This window comes from Penicillium psychrosexuale (assembly GCF_028828465.1).
Source record: "Penicillium psychrosexuale strain IBT 29551 chromosome Unknown utg000002l, whole genome shotgun sequence".
Classification (NCBI taxonomy): domain Eukaryota; kingdom Fungi; phylum Ascomycota; class Eurotiomycetes; order Eurotiales; family Aspergillaceae; genus Penicillium; species Penicillium psychrosexuale.
The window spans coordinates 5,744,983-5,771,648 of record NW_026643187.1 but is presented as its reverse complement, the minus strand read 5'-3'; the positions used below and the strand labels follow the sequence as shown (position 1 = coordinate 5,771,648).

Below are 26,666 nucleotides of genomic sequence, written 5' to 3'. Positions count from 1 at the left end.
GGTTTTCTTCTTTTGAGACTTCGATTTGTCTCTTCCCACGCCGGTGCTTTCAACAAGTGCCTCTCTACATGGTGGAAGTCAGGTTCTTGAATCTTTTGAAAAGAACTTGAAGTCAGTCGGTTCGTGGTTTTACAGGTGGACAGTTTTTTGCTATTTTTTTTGCGAGGCCTTGGTATCTCTCTCCTATCTTTTGCCATGAGCATCTTCTAGGAGGTTTTCAACATGGTGGCGGCCTTAACACATCTAGTTAGATGGAGTTAATTGAATCTATTCATATCTACTTTCGGGAATCCTCTAAGCATAGTCCCGAATCTGTAGAAGTGGGATATTTTTAGGGTTACCCGCAGGTACGACTTATGAGAAAGGTTGGAACGACTTGAAAAACACAGTACAGGAACTGGTATCAATTAACAGCCTTGTCGATAGAAATAAGTGCTCAGAATAGACACTGGGCTTCCTACTCCTAAGATTGACACCGACAGAAGAAGAAAACAAACCAGCAAGACTCAATAATCTACAAAGATGAAGAAATAAGCAAAGCAAAAGCAAAGGGTCATCACACAATCCGCATAAATACCACCGATCTAGGTGTACTTCCGAAGCTGGAGCAATCATTGTCAGCATATTTCCATATCTACGAAACACATTAAAACTCACATCAAGCGTCAACGATTTGCTGCTGTTCTCGACCTGGTCCCGGTAGATACCGACCAGAGCCTCGCTGTTCTGGAACAGTCCGGTCTTCAGACTAATCACGATAAACTGCATGCCCGGCGAGGCGTGGTCGTGGATATAATTGGCGATGCGGGCGACGTTGGTGTTGTCCAGGGCTGCGTCGACCTCGTCCAGTACGAAGAATGGGGACGGCTGGTACGAGTGAATTGCGAATAGCAGAGCGAGGGCGGCCATGGTCTTCTCGCCACCGGAGAGATGCTCCATGTCTCGGAAACGTTTGAGAGGGGGCATGGCGTGGTATTTGATGCCGTCCAGGTATGGCTCGTCTGAGTCCTCAATATCGAGGTAGCTTTGAGGTGTTAGCGATTATTCAGAGTCGGGATTAAAGCATAAGAAACTTACGCTTGACCACCCAGGGGGTAATTGGAACTGCGCGTGAGTTCACGGTAAATCGGCCCGATCTGCTCAGAAATATGCGTGAATGCCTTGTTGAAGAGGTCGGATCGCAGCTTCATCACGGACTCAAACTCTTCCTTGGCCTTTCGTGCAGACTTTCGGGCGTCGTCGAAGTCTTTTTCAGTGCTGCGAAGTTTGTTCTCGACACTCTCCAGGCGCTCCATGGCACGAGCATTCGGTGCCATCTTGTCGAGGTCACTGTTGAGAACACGGACCTTGTCGAGCAGTTCATCCTCGAGCTTGTCATCGGCCTCCTGGAATTGAATTAGTATGTGACAAATAAGCAATCGATAGGAGAACAAACCTCTTTCAGGGTCTCACCCAGAGAATCAAAGTCGACCTCAATACCGTAATCGTGCACCTGAGCAGTCTCGTCCAGACCATCTCCTTCATCCACCTCCATGGCATCGGGGTCTGCTGCTTGCACAAGGTCATCAATTGGAAGCTTGTCAAGGGAATTAGAAGACTCGGTCAAAGGGATATCAATGTCTTCAAGTTTGCAACGACGCAGAAGAGTGTAACGACTAGAAGAGTTTCTCTGAATCTCTGCTTCAAGTGCATTAACATTCTTCAACGCTGATTCAACGTGCTTGCTACGCTTCTGGAGTTCACGACGCTGCTCTGCCAAGTTTTCTGCTGCTTGTCCGTATATTTCCTTTTGCTTCTCGAGGGCCTCTCGGAGGAGTTCAAGTTCCGCTTCGAATTCATCGAGCTGGTTGCGGATTCCTTCTTGCTGACTTTGTAGCTCTTCAATCAAGCCCTGGTCGCGCTCGTATTGCGCCTTGAGGCCGTTGATTCGGTCCTCGGTTGCTTGGATACGCTGTTTCTCAAAGCTGAGCTGGTTCTCGATTCGGCTCTTTTGGGTGGTGAACTCAAGCTTTTTTTGTGCGGCCTCTTCCTGCATAGAACCCTGCTGAGCTTCATATTCTCGGATGTCATCATACCCTAAGCGCTTGCAGAAACTGCGGTAGATCTCATCCTCGACAGTGCTGACTGAAGCTTGTGACGTTTCGATTGTCTCGTCTAGCTCGTCAAGGTTTTCCTTACGCTCGGTGTATTTGGGTCGCAGTTCCTCCATCTGGCGCTTAACGAAGTCCAGCTCGCTACGCTTGCTCTCGAGGTTCCTTTCAAGCGCCTTCAACTCATCACGAGAGTAAATGAGGCGCTGCTCGAGACCGACGAGCTCGCCCTGCAGGGTCTCTTCCTCAGAGCCTCGGCGGTGACTCTTGGGCAGGGTCGCGAGATCGCCCATGAGCTTCTCCTTTAATTTATACAGGTTCTCGACCTCGGAATCTTCCCAGCGCTTGGAATTCTGCTGTTGAGGACCACGTCCACCAGTCATGAGACCACCCTTGTGGATGACAGTTCCGTCGAGGGTAACAGCCTTCGCATCCACATTTCTTTCGTAGCAAAGGTACTTGGCCGTCGCCAGATCGTCACAAACTATAGAGTTGCCGCACGCGTAGCTAATTGCTCGTGCAACTGAATCATCATAGTCAATAGTCTCAATGGCAGGGCGCATGCCCCGGTGCATGCCCTTCAGGTTCGAGTTGAACGCCTTGACTTGAATAGTTTCCAGCGGAATGAACGTGGCCTGACCTGCGCGTTGGTCGCGTAGGTGCTGAATGCACTCCTTCGCGGTCTTCTCGTTGTCAACAACAATGGCGTCAAAGTGTCGACCTAGTACGGTGCTGACTGCATCGGAGTATTTCTTTTGCTTCGGCCGGCAAAGATCACTGACACGGCCTTTGACACCGGGGAAGATGCGCTTCAAGGCCGAGATCAACTCTTTGGCGCGGAGTTCGCGCTCAGTCTGCTTCTTACCATCATCAGCCTCGAGAAGTTTCCTTAACACGACCTGAAGTTTTTCCTCGAGCTCAGTTCGCACTTGCGAGACCTTCAAACGCTCGGAAGTCAATGCGTTCAACTCCTTCTTCTTATGCTCGATCTCTTTGGATGTGGACTTGACGGTGTCATTGAGAGACGCCTTGCGTTCGTTCATGTTCTGGACATCGGATTCAACTGATTTCAGTTGCCATTCAGTGTTCTCAAACTTGCCCTTCAAGCTATTGACTGCTTCAGCTTCGGTCTTTCTCTGCCGTCGCAGATTGTCAAGGTTCAACGAGTCCGCCGATGAACGTCGGTTCACTTCTTCTCTGAGTTTACGGTACTCCTGCTGATCGGCTTCGCTCAGCTGGCCACCCTTCTTGCTCATGGTCTTCTGCCATTCAACTTCCCATTGGGCCTGAGCTTTCTCGACAAGCTTGAGGTCCTTTTCTAGTTGCTTGCCATTGTTGGATTGTGATGTGCGCTCCTTTTCGATCTCAGTAATCTTTGACGCGTATCTCTCAACCTTTTTCAGGGTGATGTCGATCTTCTCATCCACAGGCACAAGTGAGTTGTTGAGTTCTTCAATCTCCCTCTCCTTTTTTGTGATGTTTTTCTCAGCCTTGCCAACATCTCTGCCGACTCGAGCATGGTCCTTCTTGGCATCCTCGACGTTCTTCTCATATTTCTCAACGCCACGGCGGTACTCTTTGAGCTCATTTTGGTATTTCTGGATATCAGCACTGGAGTCGTCGATCAACCGCTGGAAGTGGAACAGTTTCCACAGGATATGAGTGATAATGGCCTGGTCGCGTTCTTCGGCCTTTTTCGCGTAGTTCTCAGCCTCTCGCTTCTGTTCCTGGTATTGCTTCACTTCGGAGTTGATGCCTCGTCGACGGTTGAGCTGGATAGTTTGCTGCTCTGCGGCCTCCTCCGCCTCCGCCTTGAACTTTTCATAGTCGGCCTTGTACTCCAAACTGCCAGAGATTTGCTCAATCAACCGGGTAAGGTCTTTGGGCGACTGGGATGCGATCGCCTCGACATCACCCTGGAACACAAGGAAGTTTCGCGCTTTGATCAGGATGTTCTCCTCCTCCAAGGCCTCGTTGTATTGGTGGGCGGACACGATTCGGTTGTTGATGCGGTATTCGCTGACACCTTGGCTGGTAATAGATCGGCGCCATTGTTGCTCCTCACCCGCATCATCCTCATAGACTGCCATCACCCAAGCGGACTTCGGGTCGTTTCCACCGGCATCTTGCTCCACATCCATGCTCTCTGGCTCTTCCTCTTCCTCGCCATCCTGTCCATCAGCAGCAGGTTCTCCGTCCACTTTAGACGTGCGCAAAACACGGCCACGGTAGACAAGATCCCGGAGATTGCTCGATCGCAGGTGAGAGGACTTGATTCCTAGAACGAAAGATATGGCATCCATCCTAATGCGCGTTAGCCTGGGTCCTTTGGACTGAGGCGAGGAGGCACTCACGAGTTTGACTTGCCAGACCCATTCGGGCCAATAATCGAGGTGAAGTACGCATCTCCGAATAGGAGGACATGATGTCCCTTGTAGGACTTGAAGTCTAGTAACAAAGTTAGCTACTGCCTGCGCACCTTCCGGTCGGTACATACTGAAAAGCTCCAAACGAATGAGTTTTCCCATATTGCCAGCGGCTTCCCTGAGGGAGCAACGCGCCGAGAATTTAAGAACCCTGTTATTTAAGTAGAGATTAAGTTGTGCGCAAGATGTGTGAGGGGCGCGATAGCGGGTGAACCGCGTCCACCTAGGACGCGCCGGGGCCATCACGTGGCTCCCAAATTTAGTGATGCGGCATTGCATGCTACAACGTTTTCTGCCAGGCAATACTCTTATGATATAAATTGTTGGATTCTCGATTGAAATCGCGCTCTTGACTAGTGTTACAAGTGCTGTGTCGCCATCTAAGAGACAAAGCCAAAAATGATGTACAAACTGAACTGGATACGACACATGAAGCGACTTTCTGGGCATGATACTTGAATATGATCATCGATCAATCTCTGAATGGCATCTTCACATTCACCATGCGCCCAAAGTGCAGGAGATCATCTGAGATGTATCCATTGGAGTCTAGTCGGAAATGGGTCTTGTGCCCCGCCAATTGCACAATGATGAAGTCCTCGTTTGTGAAAAGTTGCCGCACGCTCTGGAAAACCCGACGAGGCATGGATTGCAGCCTCGTGAACAAGGTTGGCTCCGTTTTTAATCCACGTCCGAGTTTGGTACTTTCCTCGTAATGCTTCATGGTTTCCGGAGAGACCGAGATTCTGCGCTTGAAAGAGAGATCACCCGGCGCCACTTCGACCTGGTAAGGCTTCTTGAAAGGAACCAAGCTTCGGACTGTGAAGAGGACGCGCATACGACCATTGGAATTGATCGCCTTGATATTTCTGACTAGGGAGCCAGTTCGGAGGATGAACAAGGTGCCTCCAAAGCTCATCATGATACAGATACCACCAAATAGAGATTTCTGCCACATCGGAATAGGAACCAGGGGATCCCGGAGAACCGCGTTCGAGTTGTAGATGGAATAGGCGAAGCAAAACGCGGACAGACCATACGCAGTCAAGACATATGGGCGATGAGAAGGCGCCTTGAACAAAAGCACTTGTCCGGCTTTTAATACCTTCGCTTGCAGCTTCGCAAGGGCACGGGGGTTCTTGTTCCCATAAGGACTTGCGGCCTGCCACGCGGAATCGACAGTTCTGGCCACACCCTTGACCTTGTAATGGGGTGCACTAGAATTGAAGTAGCGCAAGGAAGATGTCGAGTTCATCTGAAAGCCAGGTCGCATTGGACTTTGTAGGCATTGGCGCCAGAATATTGAGAAGGTGGGTGGTCTGACGGACATGGTTGCTATGAGCCTATGGATGTTCAAGTTAGTAAAGCGATTAAGGCCATAGCACGTAGTCAATTGACAGCTATGAATCCGGGGGAAAATGGACGAATAGTCAACGACTGAATAGGTTCATTCCGTAACTTACTAGGACAAGAATCGGTCGACTGTCGTTCTCATCGGGATTCGCCGATAACAGCCAAAACAGCAGGCGGCAGAAAAAGGTTCCCGTCTTGGCCGCCGGTGAAAGCTCCCAACGCCCTCCACAGCTCCAACGGTGCTTTGGATTGTCTCTCCAAACACACGACCCCAAAATAAATTGAACTTGGAGATCTGTGCGCTTCAACGCGGTGGTGGGCTCTTCGTTGATTCTGCTCGTTCATTCCAAATCTAGCGTCTGCGGCGAGTTGCGACACCGGCCGAATATCCCAATCGGCACCGCAGTACTCCCAATCCTCCAAAACAGAATCACATAGCAATGGCAGCCAGGATCACAGTCGGTCAGGTTCCGGCCATGTTCGCTCGACGTCAACCGAAGGTGTTCGGTGTCGGCAGACGTGAGTTTCCCATCCATGTTCATAGCGAACAACATCTCCGCAACGGAAAGCCGGTCCTCTGAGCTCAATGCTACGGCGGAACTTACTTGCTATAACAAGCATTACTACATGGGCTAACGGCGTCATCCATTCCACCCTCCAGGCCTGCAATCTACCTCTATCACAACCCAGAACATCGCCTATCCACTCTACCCCTCCGTCGCGCAGCTCCTCCGCGAGAAGGGCATCCCCGAATCCGACGTTTCCAAGATCCCAGCCTCCGGCCCCAAGGGTCGTCTCTTGAAGGGCGACGTGCTTGCATACATCGGCAAGATCCCCGCGAACTACCCGTCAAACCAAGCCGCCACACTTGCCAAGCTTACCCACCTCGATCTGAGCAACATCAAGATTGCGGCTCCGGCCGCACCGGCCGCACCGGCCGTGCCCGAAAAGAAGGTTGTGGCCGAGCCCCCGCGCTTAACTTCCGTGGCCATCTCCATTTCCCTGGCCGCCGTGCTGTCTGCCCAGAAGAAGCTCCAAGATAACCTGGGTGTGACGGTGCCGCTGTCCCGATTCCTTGCCGTGGCTACAGACCTTGCCAACGACGACCTGCCTCGCCCGGCTAGCTCTAAGCCCTCCGCCGACGAGCTTTTCGATGAGATCCTCGGCGCCGAGCCGGTCAACACATCACGCGGTGATTACGTTCCCGACCTGAACGCTTTCGACGCTCCTAAGACTGTCCGCTCTAAGCCCGTTACCGAAGACCTGATCGATTTCCTTAGTGCCAAGCCGTCTAAGAAGTCTGCACCTGCAGCTTCGGGTGAGAGCGCGGGTGTTGCTTCTAATGTTTTCAGCTTGACAGTCCCTGCTGGTGAGGAGGTCCGCGCGAAGGCATTCTTGGAACGAATCAAGACTCTTCTCTCTGTTGAGCCGGCGCGCTTGGTGCTTTAAATTTCCTTATGTTTCAAATCTCCCTTCTTCGAGGTTTTTTTGTTTGTTGCTGAGCCAAAAAATGGGCAGGCGAAACTCATTCATGAATGTATACAGTATAGCATAGTTAATCGGATATTTCCTTAATTGGGTTGTTTCACTTGAGAAAGGGAATTAAACCACGATATTAAAAACTGGTCTTAGTCAAATTGAATCAGCCCTTGGACTTCCAAGAAACATGTAGGTGATTATCAAGGTTGATTCTCATTTCCATGGTTTATATCCCATGAAGGCCGGTTGGCATAGCTAAATCCTCTGAAATAGGAACATAGGCACAAATTCAAAAAAAGGGTCATCTCATCATCAAAAGCAACCCTGCGAAAGACAAATTGCAATGAGAACACGCGCCGCGAAACGCCGCATACCAGCAACCAGGAAACACCACAAGCGCCGCCGCTCAAAGCCCAAGAAACGTGGATGTAAAGTTGTTCGCTTGACTCGAAGGCGTCTGGCTAGTATAACTAGGCTAAATCACAGCCAGAGTAGGAAGGAACCAATGGAAGAGATCAAAGAAAGCAAGAAAAAACAGAAAAAGCAAAGAAAAATTGAAGGAAAAAAAAAGACTCAAACAAGCATTACCCCATTCCGAATGAACGAGCGCCGGACGTCCACCTGAAATGCTCTAAACCACCGATAGAAAGAAAGATGCAATAGATGCCGACGCATAAAAAGACGAAGAGTCAGATCCCCCGCAGGCCATGCAATGATTTTCCCCCAGTGACCAAATTAAGTGAACCGCAAAACGCCATGTCGAATGCAGATGAAAAGGCAAATTAGAAATAGAGGGGATTGCGAACTACCGGATGGTGCCCCATTCGGCCAGTTTGCTGCCTTCCCGACGAGTGTCTCTTGTAGCACGTCTATCGAATATTTTCCAGAATCTGAGTGTTTCGTCGCCTGCTCCTGTTACGACAGTCTGGCCGTCAGGGCTCATGGCGAGGTAAAGAACGCGGAAAGTGTGACCGGTCAGCGAGACGATTTGTTCCATACGCGGGTATTTCCAAATGACGATTTGGTTCTGGCTGTAACCGTGTGTGCTGATGATTTCGTCTGAGTTTTTGGACCAAGATAGGTTGCAGACCTGGCTACCAGTGTCGACCTCTTTGATCATTGAGCCGGTTTGTGTGTTCCAGAACTTGATCGTGCGGTCAGCGGTACCGCCGCCAGAAGCGAGAAGATGATGTTGATGCGGAGACCATGCAATGGCCTTGACTGCAGCATTGTGGTCAGAGAAACGGTAGAGGGGTGTCTCGCTCAGCTTATCCCAGACCATCAGTTTGTTGTCGTTGCCGCCGGATGCTAATTGGCCATCTTCGGTGTTCCACTTCAAACCACAAACTTCTTGTTTGTGGCCAGCGAGCTTTCGAATATACTGATCTGGAGAACGAACATCACGGTGATAAATGAGACGGTCTCGGGATCCCGAAGTGAGAATGTGATCGTTCCACGCCAAAGCGCCAACTCGGTTGGTATGTCCAATCATGGTTCGTAGTCGTCGGCAATGCTCAGCATCCCATATTTGTACCAGACCTTTACCTGTACCAATTGCAAGATGTGTGCCCTGTAGTTCCTGTATGAGTATGATGTGTGGAGCGTTAACATGCAGATTCCTTGCTTACCCTTTGAATCCAGCTCACGCTGGTCACGGTATCATCTTTCAGCTCGCACAGCCTGGTAACTCCACCGGTATGAGAGTTCCACATGTAGACAGAGTTTGCCAATCCAACGCCGAGAACATTGCTACTGCCCCAGTCCACCAGGTTCAAGTAGAAATCATCCTGAAGATCCGGCGCATCTAAGACCTTGTAAGGCACCTTGTTCACATACCGGGCCTGTTTCCGAGGCGTTTCCAGAATACGCTGACTGTCATATCGAATAGGGGAAAGACTGTAGAGCTCGGAGCGCACGTCTAAGTTAGGGCCATGCACACTTCGAGGGGTTTTAGAGGGGGTTGGGTGTCCCGATCCGGGCCGTGAAGGCCCATAGTTGAAGAGGTTTTTGTGTGGGGTGGTGGGGGTGATGCTGGCAGGAGGGAGATTGGCTGCGATATGAGCGGGAGGTGTATGGGATCGGGTCTTGTCATTGATTCCATTGCTGAAGCCGAGCAATGGGTCGGATGGCGCAGAGGTCAAGTCAGGCTGTGGGACCGTGTTTCCGAACAGCTCGCTGCGCAAAACTCGGGAAAATGTACGGTTGGCTTCCTCGGCTGCGGTTAAAGTCAGGTCAAATGTACAACGCATTGGGTTCCGAGATGTAACACACTCTTTTGGAAATGAAGCTCGGAGTGAGGGGGGCGTTTCTTGGTCTTGGAAGGAGTAGATGGACAGCCATCTTCATGCAATAAACTATAAGTCGCTTGTAGATCTTGCCCGTCGCGATTGGGAATGAAGCTGAATTATGATCAGTAGCTGAGTCACAGATGACTGCCATTGTTTTGGCGCAGCTTTCTGATTGGAGAAAAGTGTGGCTTACCGATCCCCGTAGACCCGCTGTCTCTTGCGACACGGACTGGAGGCTGGGGTCCTGTCCCGCCGGCTCCCAGCAGACTCATAATCCTTCAATGCTTTCGCAAGCGCACTAGGGTCGATTGGCTCTGCTCCATCCTGCCGTTGGCCGTTGCCCAAATTTGAATCGTCTGGAAAATACATCGTGCGCTTTGATGGCATGCTTGGCGGTGTCTTCGATCCAGGTGGTGATGCGATATTTGAGATCTGTGATTTTTGTGGTTTTGTTGCCGACCTATTCCCGGCCTTGTTTAAATTCTGAGGTCTATCCGCCATGGCGCTCCCTAGCTGTCTGCCCGAGCCCCAGAGACGAAGTGCAGCCGATCAAGATAGAGATAAGAATTGCATGAGATGTAAGTGAAGTTCTGTGAATCAAGGATGTCGAACGTTCAGAGGTTCGGGTGTAGAATCAAGGGTATTTGAAGGGCGATTGGTCCGTTGTTATTGATCCAAAGGTGGAATGATTGCCCCGGCTGTTAACACCTGAAAATGGCACAAGTTCCAGGATAAAGCACTATCAGACCCTGTTTCACCAGGAAATGAACAAAGAAGCGTCTAAACTGTCGCATGTGAATGAATGAATGTCTTCAAGGGAGTGACGGAGTTGCGCAGGGCGACTCTCTAGGTCACGCGTCGGGTACGCTAACCCGATTTAGCGAGGGCAATCGGCCCCATCCTGGTGTCTTTGCCTTTGACTACGCTCATTGATATTTGATCGACAATTTATTTCACCAGTGGAGTCTATCTCTTTTGTTCACTCCCCAAAACTATGTCTCATGCTGGTTGCCGAGATTCCTGGAAACGTTCTGTGTCAGCATGGCTTTGTTACAATCGAGACTGATGCCACAGTGTTAGTCCTGTTGTTTACAGAAAGGGACGCGCCCACACCGTCTAACTGGACCACTTAAAGTGGGGGGGATGTGAGGGATCTGTACTCCATATTGACCGTTTCACTAACGCGAAATCCACAGATTATTGATTCGATATACGCGCTTGCTTTGACGCGACGCGACGAAGCTTGGGCCATGGCAACGACGATACCAAGCCTGACTTCTAGGAATTTACATAGTGGGGTCGACCAAAGAATAGTATATCCATGTTCAAATAGTAATAATTGAAACCTACCATGTCCTGAATACCTGAATATCAATGGCCCTAAGACTCCCTTCTAGTTTCACTGGTGGCTTTGTTACGTGACATGGCCGCAGTCACCGCCAAACTAATTAAAATCTCCGGCGGCAAAAGCCTACTCTCTCCCTTTGTGCACCCTGCAATGGTCCTTAGGCGTCTTTGTCCTGATATTATTGGTTGTTCTCGACGTTATTCTACAATGGCTGCCAAGCAACCTGCTCTGGACTTCTTGACCTTTGTCAATGCTGCTCCTACCCGTATGTAGTCTCTATCGATGACGTGGAATGTCGCTGATTTGTCTTATCTCCAGCTTTCCATGCCGTCCACGAAGCGAAACAGCTTCTGGATAAGGCTGGGTTTCAAGAAATCAAGGTCGGCTCAAGCTGAATACCGGAGTAATAAATTGTGGCTCATCCATCAATAGGAAAGAGACTCTTGGGCGTCAACCTGCCAACCGGGAGGCAAGTACTACTTGACTCGCAACACTACTACCCTTGTGGCTTTTGCGATCGGCAAGCAATGGCAGGTATGTATAAATTGCGGAACTGCGTAAATGGTCTTTCAATTAATCATGTTAATGAATATAGCCGGGCAATGCCATCTCTATGATCGGTGCCCACACCGACTCTCCGGTGTTGAGGGTCAAACCCGTTAGCAAGAAGAGCGGGGAAGGCTTCGTCCAGGTCGGTGTAGAGACCTACGGCGGAGGCATCTGGCACACTTGTACGTGCCATTGATTACCTTCAAACTATCATAGTCGCTAATTTCCTGCAGGGTTCGATCGTGATCTCGGTGTCGCTGGCCGGGTTATGACTCGCGAAAGCGATGGATCCATCGTGCAGAAACTGGTCAAGATTGACCGTCCCAGTATGTTTCATGTTGACCCAATAAATGTGCCTTGCTAACAAGGTAGTCCTCCGTGTTCCAACACTGGCCATCCATCTGGACCGCCAGGAAAACTTTTCATTCAACAAGGAAACACAGCTGTTCCCTATCGCTGGCCTTATTGCTGCAGAGCTTAACCGCAATGATGGAGCCGACACCCCTGATACAGACAAGGGTGGGGAATTATTCTCACCATTGAAATCTGTCACAGAACGTCACCACTCTCACTTCGTTGAGCTTATTGCTACCGAGGCTGGTGTCAGTCCCAGTGATATTCTGGACTTCGAAATGATCCTGTTCGACACTCAAAAGTCCTGCCTCGGCGGTATGCTGGAGGAATTCATCTTCTCCCCTCGTCTAGACAACCTGAACAGCACTTTCTGTGCTACAGTTGGTCTAATTGACTCAGTGGCCGACAAGTCAGCCCTCGACGATGAAGAAGCGATCCGCCTGATTGCCTTGTTTGACCACGAGGAAATCGGAAGCCGCACAGCACAGGGTGCGGACTCGAACATTCTTCCGTCTATCATCCGCCGTCTATCCGTCCTCCCATCTTCCTCCTCCAAGAGCGCCGACCTGTCAACTGCCTACGAGCAGACTCTGTCCACCTCCTTCCTTGTCTCTGCCGACATGGCTCATTCGGTCAACCCGAACTATTCGGGCAAGTACGAATCAGACCATAAGCCGGAGATGAACAAAGGCTTGGTGATTAAGATCAACGCCAACGCTCGCTATGCGACGAACTCTCCTGGAATTGTTCTCCTGGAGGAGATTGCGCGCAAGACCACCAAGGAGACTGGCGTCCACGTTCCTCTTCAGCTATTTGTGGTCCGTAATGACTCGAGCTGTGGCAGCACCATTGGCCCTATGCTGTCTGCTGCGCTGGGCGCGCGGACACTTGATCTAGGCAATCCTCAGCTCAGTATGCACAGTATCCGTGAAACAGGTGGTACCTATGATGTTGCCCATGCCATTCGTTTGTTCACTGGCTTCTTCAAGCATTACTCGGAGCTGTCGAAGAAGATCATTGTGGATTAGCTTACCGTGAATAAGTAGATGAAGTAGTACAATCAATACTATTCAAACAGAACAGTATTCTATTTCCCAGCATTCGAATCTAACACTCAAACATCTTGAAATAAAACAGAAACGTACTGTGCATGTACCTTGGGGAAAGCACGTGGTCCGGGCCGAGGAAAATCCACTACCCGAAGTATTAATATCCCAGTAGTCTACACTTAGAATATGAGGCCCTGTGGAATTGACGCCAGAAACGGCCGTTCTCTACATAAAATAGCAAAACAAAAACATACAACAGTGAGGATTCGCTGGTGGTCACCCACCCAACTACTAACTCACCGGCGTGTGGCTTGAGTACGGCTGAGCGGACGGGAAGCCCTATTTTCCACACCCTATGGTCGTATGTATTAGGTCCTATAGCAAAACAAAATATTGATTGACATTGAGTGCAATATCCACAGCCAGTGGTCGTTTTTTTTAAGATGTATTGGCTGCCTGCAGTCGCATTTGGAGTGTATATTCAATTTTCAGGTTGTTTTCGAAGGAATCGAGATAGGTGGTGAATGATGAAAGCCGAAAAGACGAATTTTCCCGAGGTCGTCTATTCTCAAATAATCAATATATATATATATATATACTGAAGAGGGATATGCACGATGGGCAGCCTGATCAAGCAGGCTAGACGAGAACGACAAAACAAAACCAACCATCTAAGACGGTCAGCTAGCAAGCATAGGGATCACATAGACCACACCTTAGCACATAATCTCTTCATGCACAGATATCTCGCAACTCATTTCTCATTTCAGGGGTGATGATCTGATTAGGATGTTTCCCCTCTAGAAGTCTACTTAACAGCTAGTTAGGCCTCCTGTCTTTCCTGCCCGAAGTGTAAGGCCACAAATGTAGGGGTTCCGAGTTTCCCCACTACAATATATACCTATACGTATGTAATAAAAGTTATACAGTCGATAAAACTATATCTTCTTTTCATGCACGTCTTGATGTCCCCCAAGATATTACCGAAACAGGCAACCCCGAGCGCGGCTGAGCGTTTATATGCGAACCTTGGAATAAAGGGCCTTGGTATATCTTATCTGATTCTAAGACCAAGAGTGGAAGAAACATAAAACACCAGGAAGGGTAATATTTGAGCAAGCGCACCACCAGTTCTGTATACACAAATTATCGACCGAAGTACTTGAGCTCCAAGTATCTTGCCGGTAGGTAAGTCAAAGCCGTCACAACAAATGTAAACTCGTTGGCAACATCACCACCGTAATCTCCAATCACGCGGGCAAGGGGACCGATAAACCAAGTCTCATCCATGCCCATGCACCATGCCACAACCCCAAGGGCAAACGCCACGCTCGCGCCAATTCCCAACGGAAGCCTAGCCGGGTCGTTCCATCCTTCGAGATCATAGTTTTCAAAGTTGCCCTTGCGAAAGATATAGTGTTCCTGGAACAGGATAATGGCATAACTTGTGCACCAGTATCCCAGCAGACTCAGGAAATTTTGAAGATATTCGTTCAGCTTTTGGCGACCACCAATTGACAAGGCGATGATACAGGCGAAGCAGAACAATGTCCAAAGAGACCGAGGAATGCGAGCGAAGGGTCGGGCAAGTTGCTGAAAGGAGATGGCGGAACTATAAATGCTGATGACGTTGACGTTGATACCGGACAAAACGAGGAGCGTAAGGAGGAACTTGGCGAATCCGCGAGGATGAAGCATCTCTTGAATGAGATAGCCAATCCCTTTCTCATATGCGGCGGACCAGTCGGGCTTAGTGTTCAAAGCGGACGCGACCATGCAACCAGCGACCATGCCGATCGAGGTGGGAATCGAGATACCAAAGGTTGTCATGAGGAAAATCTTCAAACGACTCGTGTTGGCAGGATATTGAACATAGTAGTCGCTAGCCATTGTGCACCACGAGGCACTGGATCCGTAAACAACGGCCATTAGACTGAGAACGGCACCGGATAAAGTCGAACCGGTCACGGTAGCCGGGGCCGCATTGTCTGCATATTCACCGGTCTCGCCGTAGATGATCAAGAAAATAACCAAAAAGACCATCCAGGCCCATCTCTCGTAAATCAAAATGGCCTTCAACCCGACGCAAGAAATGAATAGGGCCACGACAGCCAAAATAACAATTCCCAGAATCAACGAGACGTGGCCATCGGAGACTGCCGTCAACGCAAGGCCCCCAGTGATACATGCGACAGCAGCCCATCCCATTTGCTGGATACCGTTCAGCAAGGCGACCAGCTTATTAGGCCACCAACCAAAGCTGTACCGACTAACACTGATTTGACGTAAGCCAGTCACAGCGCCAAAGGTTGCACAGAACCCAGTCAGCGATGCAGCCAAGATTGAAACAAATATGGTAATGAGGATCGATTGTTTCATAGTCAGGCCGAATTCCCAGCCGAGGAAGCCAGTCGCAAAGCAGGAGGTGTTCATCGTGCCACTCGCCCACAGAGCCGCCATTGATATCTCCTCCACCCATCGTACCTTTCTTTTATCTTCAGCACGCTTGCGCTCGATGGTATCAGGCTCTATACCGAGTTTCTTATCCAGTCTAGCCTCCAGGGCGCGAATCCTAGCCAGGATACCGGTCTCTTGAGAGGCAGCATCGTCAAGTGAGATCACCTCAGGTGAATTGTATTTTTCAGTTGGGTGTTGGCCTGTTGCAAGGCCTTTCTCCGGATCATAGGCCATGATTTCTGATGGAGTGAGACGCAGCGCTGGGAAAACAAGGGGCGGCACTCTGTGGCCACCTGGGGAATCGGTGCATTTTTATGGCTGGGGAAAAAAGATAAGGCTTGTATGGGAGAAGGTTTGCCAGCTCCACTCCGGCGCTGTTTCCCAATCTGGTAAATAAGTAGTTAGCGGATTCAGTAGGTTACATTGGCCCCATGTACTAACTGGTTAGTTTGAATCTTGGCTTCCTTTCGGTTGATATTTCCTACCCACACACGCCACACGGGCCCCTTAGTTACATATTGCGTGGCGCCACGGGGCTATCTACGGACTCCGCTTATCGAAAAATGTAATAAGAATCGGGTGTAGGATTTCGCGAGTGGTGAATTTATGTGCTATTCTATATACAATACAAGGATTGGCCTATATTCAGGGCTGAGCAGTTCAAAACTTGTAAATATTGGAGTTGTGGATCACGGAAAGAATGGCGTACAACAATATCCATTCTCGTCTGTCAATGGGTCAGTGTCGGAACAGATAGTGTCGGAACAGATAACAAGCCTTGCCCAGAAACTTGGCTCGCCTCGGGAGGCTAATCTCGCCCTATCTGATACTCGTGAAGTCACGTGATATGGCACGAGCAATACGCTCACCCTCTGGAGATCTTTATGGAATATCGTTTATCGCTAGGAAAGGAAATACAAGCTGGAGGCAAGGCCCCGGCGAGATTGATCACCCTGGGTGTGTAGGCGGGCGGAGACTTCGGTGAGAATTGTCACCCCTTCTCGCCCACACTCACCGTAAGTCAAATTCCCCGCCTACTTTAGTGTCTAAGGCACCTCAAGAATTGGCCGCGTAAATTATGGAAACGAAAAACATACCACAGCATGTCTAAGGTGATGGTCACCTAACGCCCACGGTTCGGGCATGGGCGGCTCGCCGCTCTATTCAGGGCACTCCGGGCTGATATTCAGCTCGTATAGCAAAATGTACATTTCCACATTCTAATCGAAAAAGGTATGTGACATTTTTTCCCCTCCGTTCTCATCTCTCTAACCTCGCTTTATAGCTAATAATAAAATCTAGCGGATAGTGCTACCGCGAATAGAATCTAGGTAAGGTTATAAGTGATTTTCGAGTAAGTCTAGCCTCGAGAGTAGAGACGTTTTGGGTACAATAGTGTATATTTTTTGTAACCTAATTTCGCCGGAAAGCACGAGAGAAGATCCACATTACATATTCGAGAAAAAGATCACTATATCTCGAACTATAGAAGGCTAGGGGGCTGATCCGCGAGAATCTATGAAGGGGTAACAGTTTTAAAAGAGGTTCCACTACAATTTCTATTAATTCACATTTTGTAGCGCGTGAAATCGCGCGGCTAGGAGAGAAGAATTGATTTCGAAGCTTCGACACGACATGCTACTTGTTACATGCCAGTTACTTTCCAGGAGAAAAAGAGTGCAATTGGTTCAGCATTCTAAGTAAAGAGAGAGCAAAGAGAAAGAGAAAACAATCCACGATCCTCACTGGGTTTTGTGCCTCGCCTGGCGACAAGCCCTAACCTCGCTTACCATTTGGGAAAAGAACGACTCGACTGGTAAGTACGAGGTCGTGGTTGTACTTCCCGATCAGGTAGGTGCGTAGTCGGTACAAGTTGGTAGATCGTGACACTACTTCACAAATAGAGATAGTTTTTTTTTCACTCGTCAGAGTTTGTGGATGATCGTTTGACAGCACCTTTCTGCAAAGCTCTGTGACTTGAATGTATAGCTCTTCAGTCGCATTCCAATTTCCTGGCCTATGGATATATATGCCATGGTTTCCATACTATCCAACGTGTCTGGGTGCTCAGGTCCAAGCACTTCGTTGCAGGTGTTCATGGCATATCCTCCAACTTCTTCAGCCTCTTCCCAATGACCTCCAGCGAGCATCTAACACTTGGATGCCTATCTCTTCAGACTCCTGCCATCGGCCCTAATGGAGATATATCACTGCTAGCTGGCTCAGGCTCATGAGAATATCGGGATGGGTCTCACCCAGCAAATGCTTGCGGCAGTGTATCAATGGTAATGCCACATCTTCGGCTTCATTCCATCGACCTTGACGATCATATACCTTAATAATCAGAGAGAAAGCAACAAAGGCTTCCTTTACCTCAACTTCCGAATCCATATGATTCAGTCGAACCTCGATGGCACTAGAAAGTATCGTCTCCGCTTCGGCGTAATTCCCTATTTCCTATGCGTAACGTGCAGCGCTTTCAAGTAGTGTTTCCCAAGTCTTCAGTGAATGCTATCCAAAGGGAGGTCTGTCCGTTACAAACTCAGCATGCGGAAAAAGCAACTTGCATTTATCCCAGCTACTATAAACCCCTTTAGGGAAATGTACACAGAGATGTTCAATTGACTTCTCCATCCATACTTTGTGTTCACCACATATATCACCTCATAACCTACATATCATTTAGACACGGATGTACACTTGGGCTTCAAGACTTAAATTGCAGCCACATAGGCCATCCCTTGGCAGTAGAAAAAAATAAAAACATACAACAGTGAGGATTCGCTGGTGGTCACCCACCCAACTACCCCGGACTATTCTTAGCCTCCGAATTTCTAATGCGATTGGTCTGCAATGGTCTGTCACCCCGCAACGTGGTCCTTACGTAGGCGAGGAGCTTATAGGTAACTCACCGGCGTGTGGCTTATACGCAGTCAATAGTCGGGTGGGTGTCGCCCGGGTGAGAAATGGATGAGCGCCCCTTTACGGTCGCGCGACCGGGGGTGAGAAGGGTTAGTGCACTATACAGTACTTTACGCCAAGCGATACATGTACATCGTGTCTCGTTACTGTATGGAGTAGCTAGAACTTCCTATACTTTAGGCTAAAATTGGGCGCCTCTTCAGCTTGTTGCCTGACAAAACGTGGCTTAGACGTTTCACCACCCTCAGCCCCCTTCAGCTGAGTATCGTATCTTTAGATTTGATCCGAACCTTCCCATCCTCTATCCAAAAATTCGACAAATCGCAATTTCTTTGATATTAAAGCGGCCGCGGAGGACATTATGGCTTGTGTAGCATTGTCTCATTCCGGTTCGATACGGGTGCCGCATCCGACAACAGCTCTCCGGGAGGCGTTGATTGAATTCGAAGGTATTCTGACAGAGGAACAAAGGGGACTCTATCAAGTCAGCGCTACGAAACCAGATGTTGCGAGCGTCATCGCATTCGTGGCGGAGATCGACGCCAATAACAACAGCACGACAAGGAGATGTGTGGCACCGAGGTTGTGTACATTTCTGGAGGCGACACAACAGTTCAGTGATGTCGTGGGTACATTTATCAGCTCCAATCCTCAAATCGCCGCCCTAATCTGGGGCGGCGTTAAGATGGCTATATTGACGGCAAGCAATATTACATCTTACTTCGACAAGGTGACAAAAATGATTATGGAGATCGGAAGGTCGTGTCCAACCTATCAACAATTTGGTCAACTTCATCCCGGCTGTATCGGCCTTCAACGTGAGCTATGCGAGTACTATGCAGCCATCGTCCAATTGTGTACCAAGATCATCGAAGTATCAAGACGCCCGCCGATCACGCAAACTTTATCGTCTATTTTCAATCCCTTCGAGTCTGATTTCAAAAGTCCTCTCGATAAACTAAAGCAAGCTACAAAGGACATACAGCTGCAGATATCACTTGCCTCAAAGCAGGCTAACGAGGAAACAAAAAAATTGCTGGAAAACGAGAGCCAAAATAACGCAGCATTCCGAAAGTTGACAAATAAATTCCGAAAAGAAACCCAAAAGGAACACACTGAGGCGCACCAGTGGAGAATCCACATGATGAAGAGGGAAGCTGCAAGCTTGAGATCTAGCATTAGACAAAATCTTTCTACCATCGACTACGTCAAACCCTGGAAGCAAGCTATCCAACAACGCGTGCCCTTCACAGCGGAGTGGTTACTGCAAGAGTTCCTTTTCCATGATTGGCAAGATGACCAAAATACTGCAATTCTCTGGTGCCCAGGCACGATGGGTATGGGAAAGACAGTGCTTATATCTAATGTGGTTGCCCAACTTCATGCCTCACGAAATACCAATGACATTATTTCCTATTACATTTGTCGTGCGGACAACACTGCATCTCTGTCAGCGAGAAACATTATCGGGAGTCTTGCTCGTCAAATATTAGACTCTCAGATCAAACACGCTGAAGATGAAAGTCTACAACGCCTATACGAGGATAGCAATGACCTCAATACGGCTGAAGTAGTTGATTTCGTACTGTCTCGGCTCCACGATGACAATACATACTATCTAGCTATTGATGGACTGGATGAATGTGAACCTGTCGAGATCCGGAAGGTGGCGCAGAGTGTGGCCAAACTTTGTAACATGCGCGTTAAAAACTTCAAAGTTCTCTATACAGGCCGCCCGGAGCTTGAAAACCAATTGTTTGGAGCCATGAAACCCAAATACAAAATCCCGGTGACCGAGACAAAAGTTGACTTGGAGATGGATCGCTATATTGCCGCGGCTATAGGCAACTGCCTAGAAGACAAACAATTGATCTTGGGGGATCCCACGCTCATTGTGAAGATATTTGAAACCCTAAAAAAGGGATCCAACGGAATGTAAGTGATGAAATGATCCAATTCAAGCGACGGGATGAGGGGGTTTCCACCATTTTTATCAATCGAGCTAGGCATGAAGTCCTGGTGAATTCTTTATCATTAGGAGTGAAAGTTGCTGGACTTTTATGTTGCAAGTATCTAGGCTGATCGATAAAGGTTCCTCTGGACGCGTCTTTTCATCGAAGAGCTCTGCGAACAAGGCAGTGACAGTGACATCTTAGATGCATTGAAGCATCCCCCTCGTGGCCTATCTGAAATATTTGACAGAAAACTCAGCCGTGTACGGGAGAGAACCTTGGGAAAAGACGCGTTCAAAATTCTCCAATTTTGTGGTGTGATGAAGCGGCCATTGACAGCGATGGAATACCAGGAGGTTTTAGGTCTTTCCCCTGGACAAACGTCTCTTGACCGAAAAAAGCTCCCCAACGACATGAATAAGGTCATCGGTGATTGTTGTGGTCTAACATTCATCGACGAAGAGGACAGCACTGTGCACTATGTTCATCATAGCGTGAAGAAACACCTTTTTGGCACGAGCTCCCGACACTCGGAGGAATTCAATATGGCGGGACTTGATTGGCATATCGGCGTTCTTTGCATGACCTACCTCGATTTCACTGATTTTAAGCGTCAGTTGACGAAAATTCAGGATGGTTCAAATACTCCTATACGGCCTGTTCAGCTTGGAATGTCCCCCTTCGGCAGTTACAGCAGTATGACTGGTCGAATGGCACTGAGGCTACTTTCTTACCGTGAGAAGTTACAGCATCTCAGCGCTGGGGAGCTAGAGAGGAAGGCCCAACAAATACTTGGTGACAAAGAGTCTTCACGTCTAGAGATGGAACTCCAAAGCCGAGGTTTTCACTTTCTCGAATACGCCCGAAATCACTGGATCAATCACCTCACAAACCCACAGCCTGACCCTGAGGATACGACTTGGTCATTGTTCTGCCGCTGTGTAGAAGGGAATGATATTGTTGCATACAGACCATGGGAGTCAGCGCAGAAGGCCTACGAAGATAGAAACGATGTACCGCAGACGATACAATGGTTGTCAGCATATGGACATTATCACTTGCTTTTGTACTATATAAGGCGTCAGCCTTATATTTTAACAGAGAACATCAAGCGTCATATCCTTCGAAGTTCCATCATCAATGGCCATCATCGTCTCGCCAGGTGTATTATCCAACACGGACGCGATTCTCCTGCTCTCATGCATCATGGATTGTTTTTGGTTTCGAGAGAAGGTTGCAGTGAATTACTACCAAGTCTGCTCCAAGTAGTCGCCGACGTGGATGCACGAGTGTGTGGCCAAACAGCGCTCCAAGCAGCAGCGCAAGGAGGCCATCTTCAGGTGGTAGAGCGACTTCTCGCAGCAACGGCAAATGTCAATGCGCCCGCCGTAGAGGAAAATGGACGAACAGCGCTCCAGGCAGCAGCGGAAGGAGGCCATCTTCAGGTAGTAGAGCGACTTCTCGCCGCAAAGGCTGATGTCAATACGCCTGCTGGAGAGATAAATGGACGAACAGCCCTTCAAGCAGCAGCGCAAGGAGGCCATCTTGAGGTGGTAGAGCGACTTCTCGCAGGAAAGGCGGATATCAATGCGCCGGCTGGATACTATGCTGGACATACAGCCCTTTAAGCAGCAGCGCAAGGAGGCTATCTTCAGGTGGTAGAGCGGCTTCTCGCCGCAAAGGCTGATGTCAATACGCCTACCGCAGAGGGACGAACAGCCCTTCAAGTAGCAGCGGAAGGAGGCCATCTCAAGGTCGTAGACCAACTTCTAGCCGCAAAGGCTGATATCAATACGCCTGCTGGAAGGGGACGAACAGCCCTTCAAGCAGCAGCGCAAGGAGGCCATCTTGAGGTTATAGAGCAACTTCTCGCAGCAAAGGCTGATGTTAATGCGCCGGCTGGATACTACGCTGGACGTACAGCCCTTCAAGCAGCAGCGGAAGGAGGTTATCTTCAGGTAGTAGAGCGACTTCTCGCTGCAAAGGCTGATGTCAATGCGCCTGCTGGAGAGATAAATGGACGAACGGCGCTCCAAGCAGCAGTGGAAGGAGGTTATCTTCAGGTAGTAGAGCGACTTCTCGCCGCAAAGGCTGATGTCAATACGCCTAACAGAGAGGGACGAACAGCCCTCCAAGCAGCAGCGCAAGGAGGCCATCTTGAGGTTATAGAGCAACTTCTCGCAGCAAAGGCTGATATCAATGCGCCTGCTAGATACGGAGGAACAGCGCTCCAAGCAGCAGCGGAAGGAGGCTATCTTGAGGTGGTAGAGCGGCTTCTCGCCGCAAAGGCTGATGTCAATACGCCTAACGGAGAGGGACGAACAGCGCTCCAAGCAGCAGCGGAAGGAGGCCATCTCGAGGTCGTGGAGCGACTTCTCGTAGCAACGGCAAATGTCAATGCGCCTGCTGGATACGAAGGAACAGAGCTCCAAGTAGTAGTACAAAGAAAATCACAGTAGGATCAAGAGAAGGGCCTCGGGGTTTGGATTTATATTTTTTTCGTGGGATGGATGTGACGTGCCAGGTCTTGCAAAGAAGAGTGCATTTAATTCAAGATAAATAAGATAGAGAGAGAGAGGAAGGAAGTAAGTTGCAAAGTAGGAAGCAGCTAGTTGATATAGCTGCCACTTTGCAAACAATGCAGACTTCATCATCTCGCTTAGCTATTCAGCAAACAATCTATCTAGCAAACAATAACAATGCAAACAGCAAGCGAGCAAGTCAACATAAAGCATATGATAGCGATCCATATGGATCGTGACAATGGATATAAGTTCGGAGTTAGCCTATATCACCCTAAGGGTGAGAATTGTCACCCCGTTCTCACCTCTCTCACCCCAGTCTTGAGACTTCTCACCCATATCACCAGCAATCACCCTAGAGTGCCGCTTAGGTACTAAGGGCGAATTTAGTATTGGCTTTGCATAATGTGGCTTAAACGCAGTCAATAGTCGGATGGGTATTGCCTGGTTAAGAAATGGGTGAGCGCCGCTTTACAGTCGCGCGACCAGGGGTGAGAAGGGCTATAGACAGGGTGAGAACGGGCGAGAGCAGGTGAGATTCACCCTCCGTCACGCGACCGATGCACTGGCCCTGCTAGATGAGGTAAAGTAGGACATCATTGGGCCACGCGTATCTGAAACAGTTTAGTCTATTAGCATATGCATACAGGAATGATTTTCGACTGGCCTAAGGGGTTATTCTTGAATGCCTGTTCTGGCAGCTATTGGGCCTCTACTCCGCAGAGTATATTCCAAGAATTTCGAGCACACAACGGGACTACGAAAATGAAGCGACTTAGAAGCAAGCAATACACGATTTTCCTTCGGCTAGATTTCTTTCAAGAAATGGCCATGTTAGACCCTGCAAACTATGTCGGAGGCAGGATTTGTGCCATAGCCGCCGAATATGTTGCTGTGCAAGTATTTCTTGATGAAAAACACGAAGGACCATTTCTTGTGCCCCCAAGTGATACGAACCACTATGCATTAGGGAAAGTTGGGGAACATAATCTTGTCATTCCTGTCTTGCTAGATGGTGAATATTGAACGGCTGCTGCAGCTAGGCGATCTGCCAATCGGATTACGGAGTGTTCGCTAGAAGTGGGTGGATGATTCTCTGTCAAGCAGACAAAGATAACCGTGAGAAAGGACCTGAAAAGAACACAAATAAACCTAGCTGGTCATTATGAGTATTCGAATTCCCGGATCTCACTGTTTCTCCCAAATTTTTCGTTGTCGAGGTCCGTTCCAGTCACAAACTTGTTTTTAAATTTATCAACATCCTTATCGTGTTTATCGTTTTCTAGTTATAGACTTTTCAAGCCTCCAAGTCTCGGAAGAACGGAGTGTATATATATTACTTATATTGGTTCAAATATACCGTTTGTACTTATAGTATCATCAATATCGTTCATTACCTTTATAGAGTAAACGCAAGGATAGTTTGTGAGTGAAAGGGTGATGGCTTCCATGAGCCAAGGCAAAGAAAATGATGAAAACAACGTTAATGATGACAGTGACAGTGATAGACAGGAAGGAGGGGGAGGTGATAGTGACAGTGACAGTGACAGTGGCATGTGGAGTTGCCCGAGTAATCTCTGAAAATTCGTTATATCGTAGTGTTTGAAGTGAAGCACATGCGGTGAGCGCATCATGGCTACCAGTGAGGTATATATTTCGACCACGAGACTGTCTCAAACGCACTCTCCGGCAAACTCCTCAACCCAATCAAATCTTCTGTTAAGATAAACCCTCTGCCAATAGCGTAAATGACACAGAGAAACGAAATCGGAACTAAAGCTCGAATAGGAATTTCCAAGTTTGGGTCCTGCTCAGGATCAATATTTCTCAATCTCGCAGCGATACGACCAATCCATCCATGCCGTTCTCGTTTTTGCTCGAATGAAGCTTGGGCTGTGGTATATGGGAGGTCCGGTTGGAATATGGTTCTGTGGAAGTATAGCGCAAGAAGACCTCCAACCAATGCGTAGGCTAGGGCATCGGCACTAGCAATCCGCCAAAGTAGCCTCTCTGTCTCTGTAGGGAAGTGATAATTCCACGCAATTAAAAAAATAGAACTGAAGAGAAGAATTACTGGGCCACAGATGATTTCGGCCTGGGTATCCACCACTGGTATAAAATGGCTCGGAATGCGATCATACGGGCGTCGTGTAGGTCGAGTAAATAGCGGGATTCGCATAGAGTGCGAGATTTGAATGTAATATCTCCAAAACCGAGAATAAAACCACTCATTACGAGAGATGAAGTCAAGTGGCGTTTCATACCACTTTGACTCTGGGTTTTGGTCGAGCTTTTTGCGAATGATAGCCATAGAGCTCTTGAGCTTTAAAGTGACTGGTCTTTCAATATCCATGGGCTTGTGATACCAGCAGTAGGATGTCACAAGAAAGTTTAAAATAAAGGAAAGCGTGGTAAGCTCGAGAGTGGTGACATGAAGTCCCTGTGCAAAACGAAAGACGCAATTCAAGCAAAACCAGAGGGCTTGGGCTATTGTGATCAATCTACCCGCCACAGTAAGTATAAGAAGCGGAAGAGAAGGCTTGATTGAAGTAAGTTTTTAACTTACCTAGCAAGTCGATCTGATTTGCTTTTATCTTCAATTTCCTCTTTTTTTATACTCGGATAATCAATATATCCCTCTTTGACCAAAATAAAAAGCTGTTTGCCGTTGAGAGGGAATGAAGGCAAGCAATCTATTTCCGGGGGCTCGATTAAAAATCCCCCCATATCGGCGAAGAACGCATGCTTAATCGTCCAATTTTTATACCCGGCGTCGTGGAAATTCTGTTCTGTCAGTTTCTCGTCGCTTGGGGAACAACTTGTAAGTTATCACCTACTCTAATAGAACGGCGGGCGGACGACCACTGTCCTAGAACCAGCAGCAATAGGAACTCAGATCCAAGCAGTGCAATGCAAGCCAGATCGAATTTGTATCGCCATCTCGTAAACGCGCCATCGGATTGCGCAGGTAAATTTGGGGACACGGATGTCCAGCAACAGAGAATAATTGTTAGAACGCAAGTGGATAGAATACCCCACGTCCCTCGTCCATCAGGCTCGTCAACCCAGTCATTTATAGTTGTGCCGTTCATTTTTGATATATAGTTGAACACGATAAGTTAATATTAATAAAATCAAGGGCCATAGCAGATTTAATATAACCACTGAGACCCTCCAGCGTTAGCGCATTTCACAGGGGTGGCTGAGAGGGAAGCTACTGTTTGACTACGCGCCCCTAAAATCGAAAGATATGCAGGTCCTTGGGAGATGCGTAACAGAGTGACTTTGGCGCTCGGTGATTGGTAGCTTTGTCTTCAATCATATTATTCTTCAGTAATATTATTGCCCCGTGGATATTGTGGTAAATCCCTGGGGCTACCGATATAACCGCTCATAAATTGGCCGCCCATTTAAGAGCTTGGTCTATTTATAGAAGTCTTGTTATAGTAAATAACTAGTTATACCGTAAATTATATATATAAGTAATATAACACAGCCACTTCTATAATGATAACGAGCCTAAGAAGATCAAGTATAGTGACTCGGGATTGCGGGACCGATTGTCGTAGTGCTTGGTGGTTCTCGGGGTCTCTCACGGGTTCTCGGGTTTGAGAAATAAAGGGCGCTGGTTGGTAGTGACTGCTTACTCGGCTGCTAGGTATAGATATAAGATCGTCGATGAGGTATTTTTGCTATTGGGTACTTGGAACAGGGCGCAGTACCTGCAGTTACTAGGGAAGCAAGCCACAATGTACTAATTCACAGGCCGTTTACAAAATAAATTACATTAGGAATTGGAAGCGAAGGAGGCAAGGTGATTTGAGTCTTTTTGGCGGCATTCATGGGTTCTAAAAATCCTCATTACATCATGTTCAGT

General features: G+C 48.4%; 8 protein-coding genes across 8 annotated transcripts; 3 read left to right on the top strand and 5 right to left on the bottom strand.

Annotated features, from left to right (window-relative positions):
• Nucleotides 1–584: 584 nt before the first annotated feature.
• On the bottom strand, nt 585–4,618 carry N7518_003338 (cohesin subunit SMC1; the record flags this gene model as incomplete). Its single annotated transcript, XM_057184265.1, has 6 exons — nt 585–602; nt 658–1,024; nt 1,078–1,385; nt 1,436–4,394; nt 4,445–4,538; nt 4,588–4,618. 6 exons carry the CDS (start codon nt 4,616–4,618, stop codon nt 585–587), a joined length of 3,777 nt encoding a protein of 1,258 aa, XP_057045715.1.
• A 370-nt stretch (nt 4,619–4,988) lies between these two features.
• Nucleotides 4,989–5,846, bottom strand: N7518_003337 (uncharacterized protein; the record flags this gene model as incomplete). The annotated part of the gene is made up of 1 exon (XM_057184264.1): nt 4,989–5,846. One exon carries the CDS (start codon nt 5,844–5,846, stop codon nt 4,989–4,991), a length of 858 nt encoding a protein of 285 aa, XP_057045714.1.
• A 463-nt stretch (nt 5,847–6,309) lies between these two features.
• Nucleotides 6,310–7,318, top strand: pdx1 (uncharacterized protein; the record flags this gene model as incomplete). Its single annotated transcript, XM_057184263.1, has 2 exons — nt 6,310–6,388; nt 6,531–7,318. The coding sequence occupies 2 exons, from the start codon at nt 6,310–6,312 to the stop codon at nt 7,316–7,318; spliced, it is 867 nt and encodes a 288-aa protein (XP_057045713.1).
• Nucleotides 7,319–8,153: 835 nt separating this feature from the next.
• On the bottom strand, nt 8,154–10,149 carry N7518_003335 (WD40 repeat domain-containing protein; the record flags this gene model as incomplete). Its single annotated transcript, XM_057184262.1, has 4 exons — nt 8,154–8,927; nt 8,977–9,563; nt 9,620–9,747; nt 9,830–10,149. Coding segments are annotated over 4 exons (1,809 nt in total), but the record flags the coding sequence as incomplete, so codon positions are not given.
• Nucleotides 10,150–11,191: 1,042 nt separating this feature from the next.
• Nucleotides 11,192–12,915, top strand: N7518_003334 (M18 family aminopeptidase; the record flags this gene model as incomplete). Its single annotated transcript, XM_057184261.1, has 6 exons — nt 11,192–11,249; nt 11,303–11,364; nt 11,417–11,518; nt 11,580–11,715; nt 11,767–11,859; nt 11,906–12,915. The coding sequence occupies 6 exons, from the start codon at nt 11,192–11,194 to the stop codon at nt 12,913–12,915; spliced, it is 1,461 nt and encodes a 486-aa protein (XP_057045711.1).
• Nucleotides 12,916–14,082: 1,167 nt separating this feature from the next.
• N7518_003333 (putative nucleoside transporter) lies at nt 14,083–15,627 on the bottom strand (the record flags this gene model as incomplete). The annotated part of the gene is made up of 1 exon (XM_057184260.1): nt 14,083–15,627. One exon carries the CDS (start codon nt 15,625–15,627, stop codon nt 14,083–14,085), a length of 1,545 nt encoding a protein of 514 aa, XP_057045710.1.
• Nucleotides 15,628–18,676: 3,049 nt separating this feature from the next.
• Nucleotides 18,677–22,726, top strand: N7518_003332 (ankyrin repeat domain-containing protein; the record flags this gene model as incomplete). Its single annotated transcript, XM_057184259.1, has 3 exons — nt 18,677–20,250; nt 20,407–21,874; nt 21,923–22,726. 3 exons carry the CDS (start codon nt 18,677–18,679, stop codon nt 22,724–22,726), a joined length of 3,846 nt encoding a protein of 1,281 aa, XP_057045709.1.
• Nucleotides 22,727–24,425: 1,699 nt separating this feature from the next.
• Nucleotides 24,426–25,881, bottom strand: N7518_003331 (uncharacterized protein; the record flags this gene model as incomplete). The annotated part of the gene is made up of 3 exons (XM_057184258.1): nt 24,426–25,290; nt 25,356–25,573; nt 25,627–25,881. The coding sequence occupies 3 exons, from the start codon at nt 25,879–25,881 to the stop codon at nt 24,426–24,428; spliced, it is 1,338 nt and encodes a 445-aa protein (XP_057045708.1).
• Nucleotides 25,882–26,666: the final 785 nt, after the last annotated feature.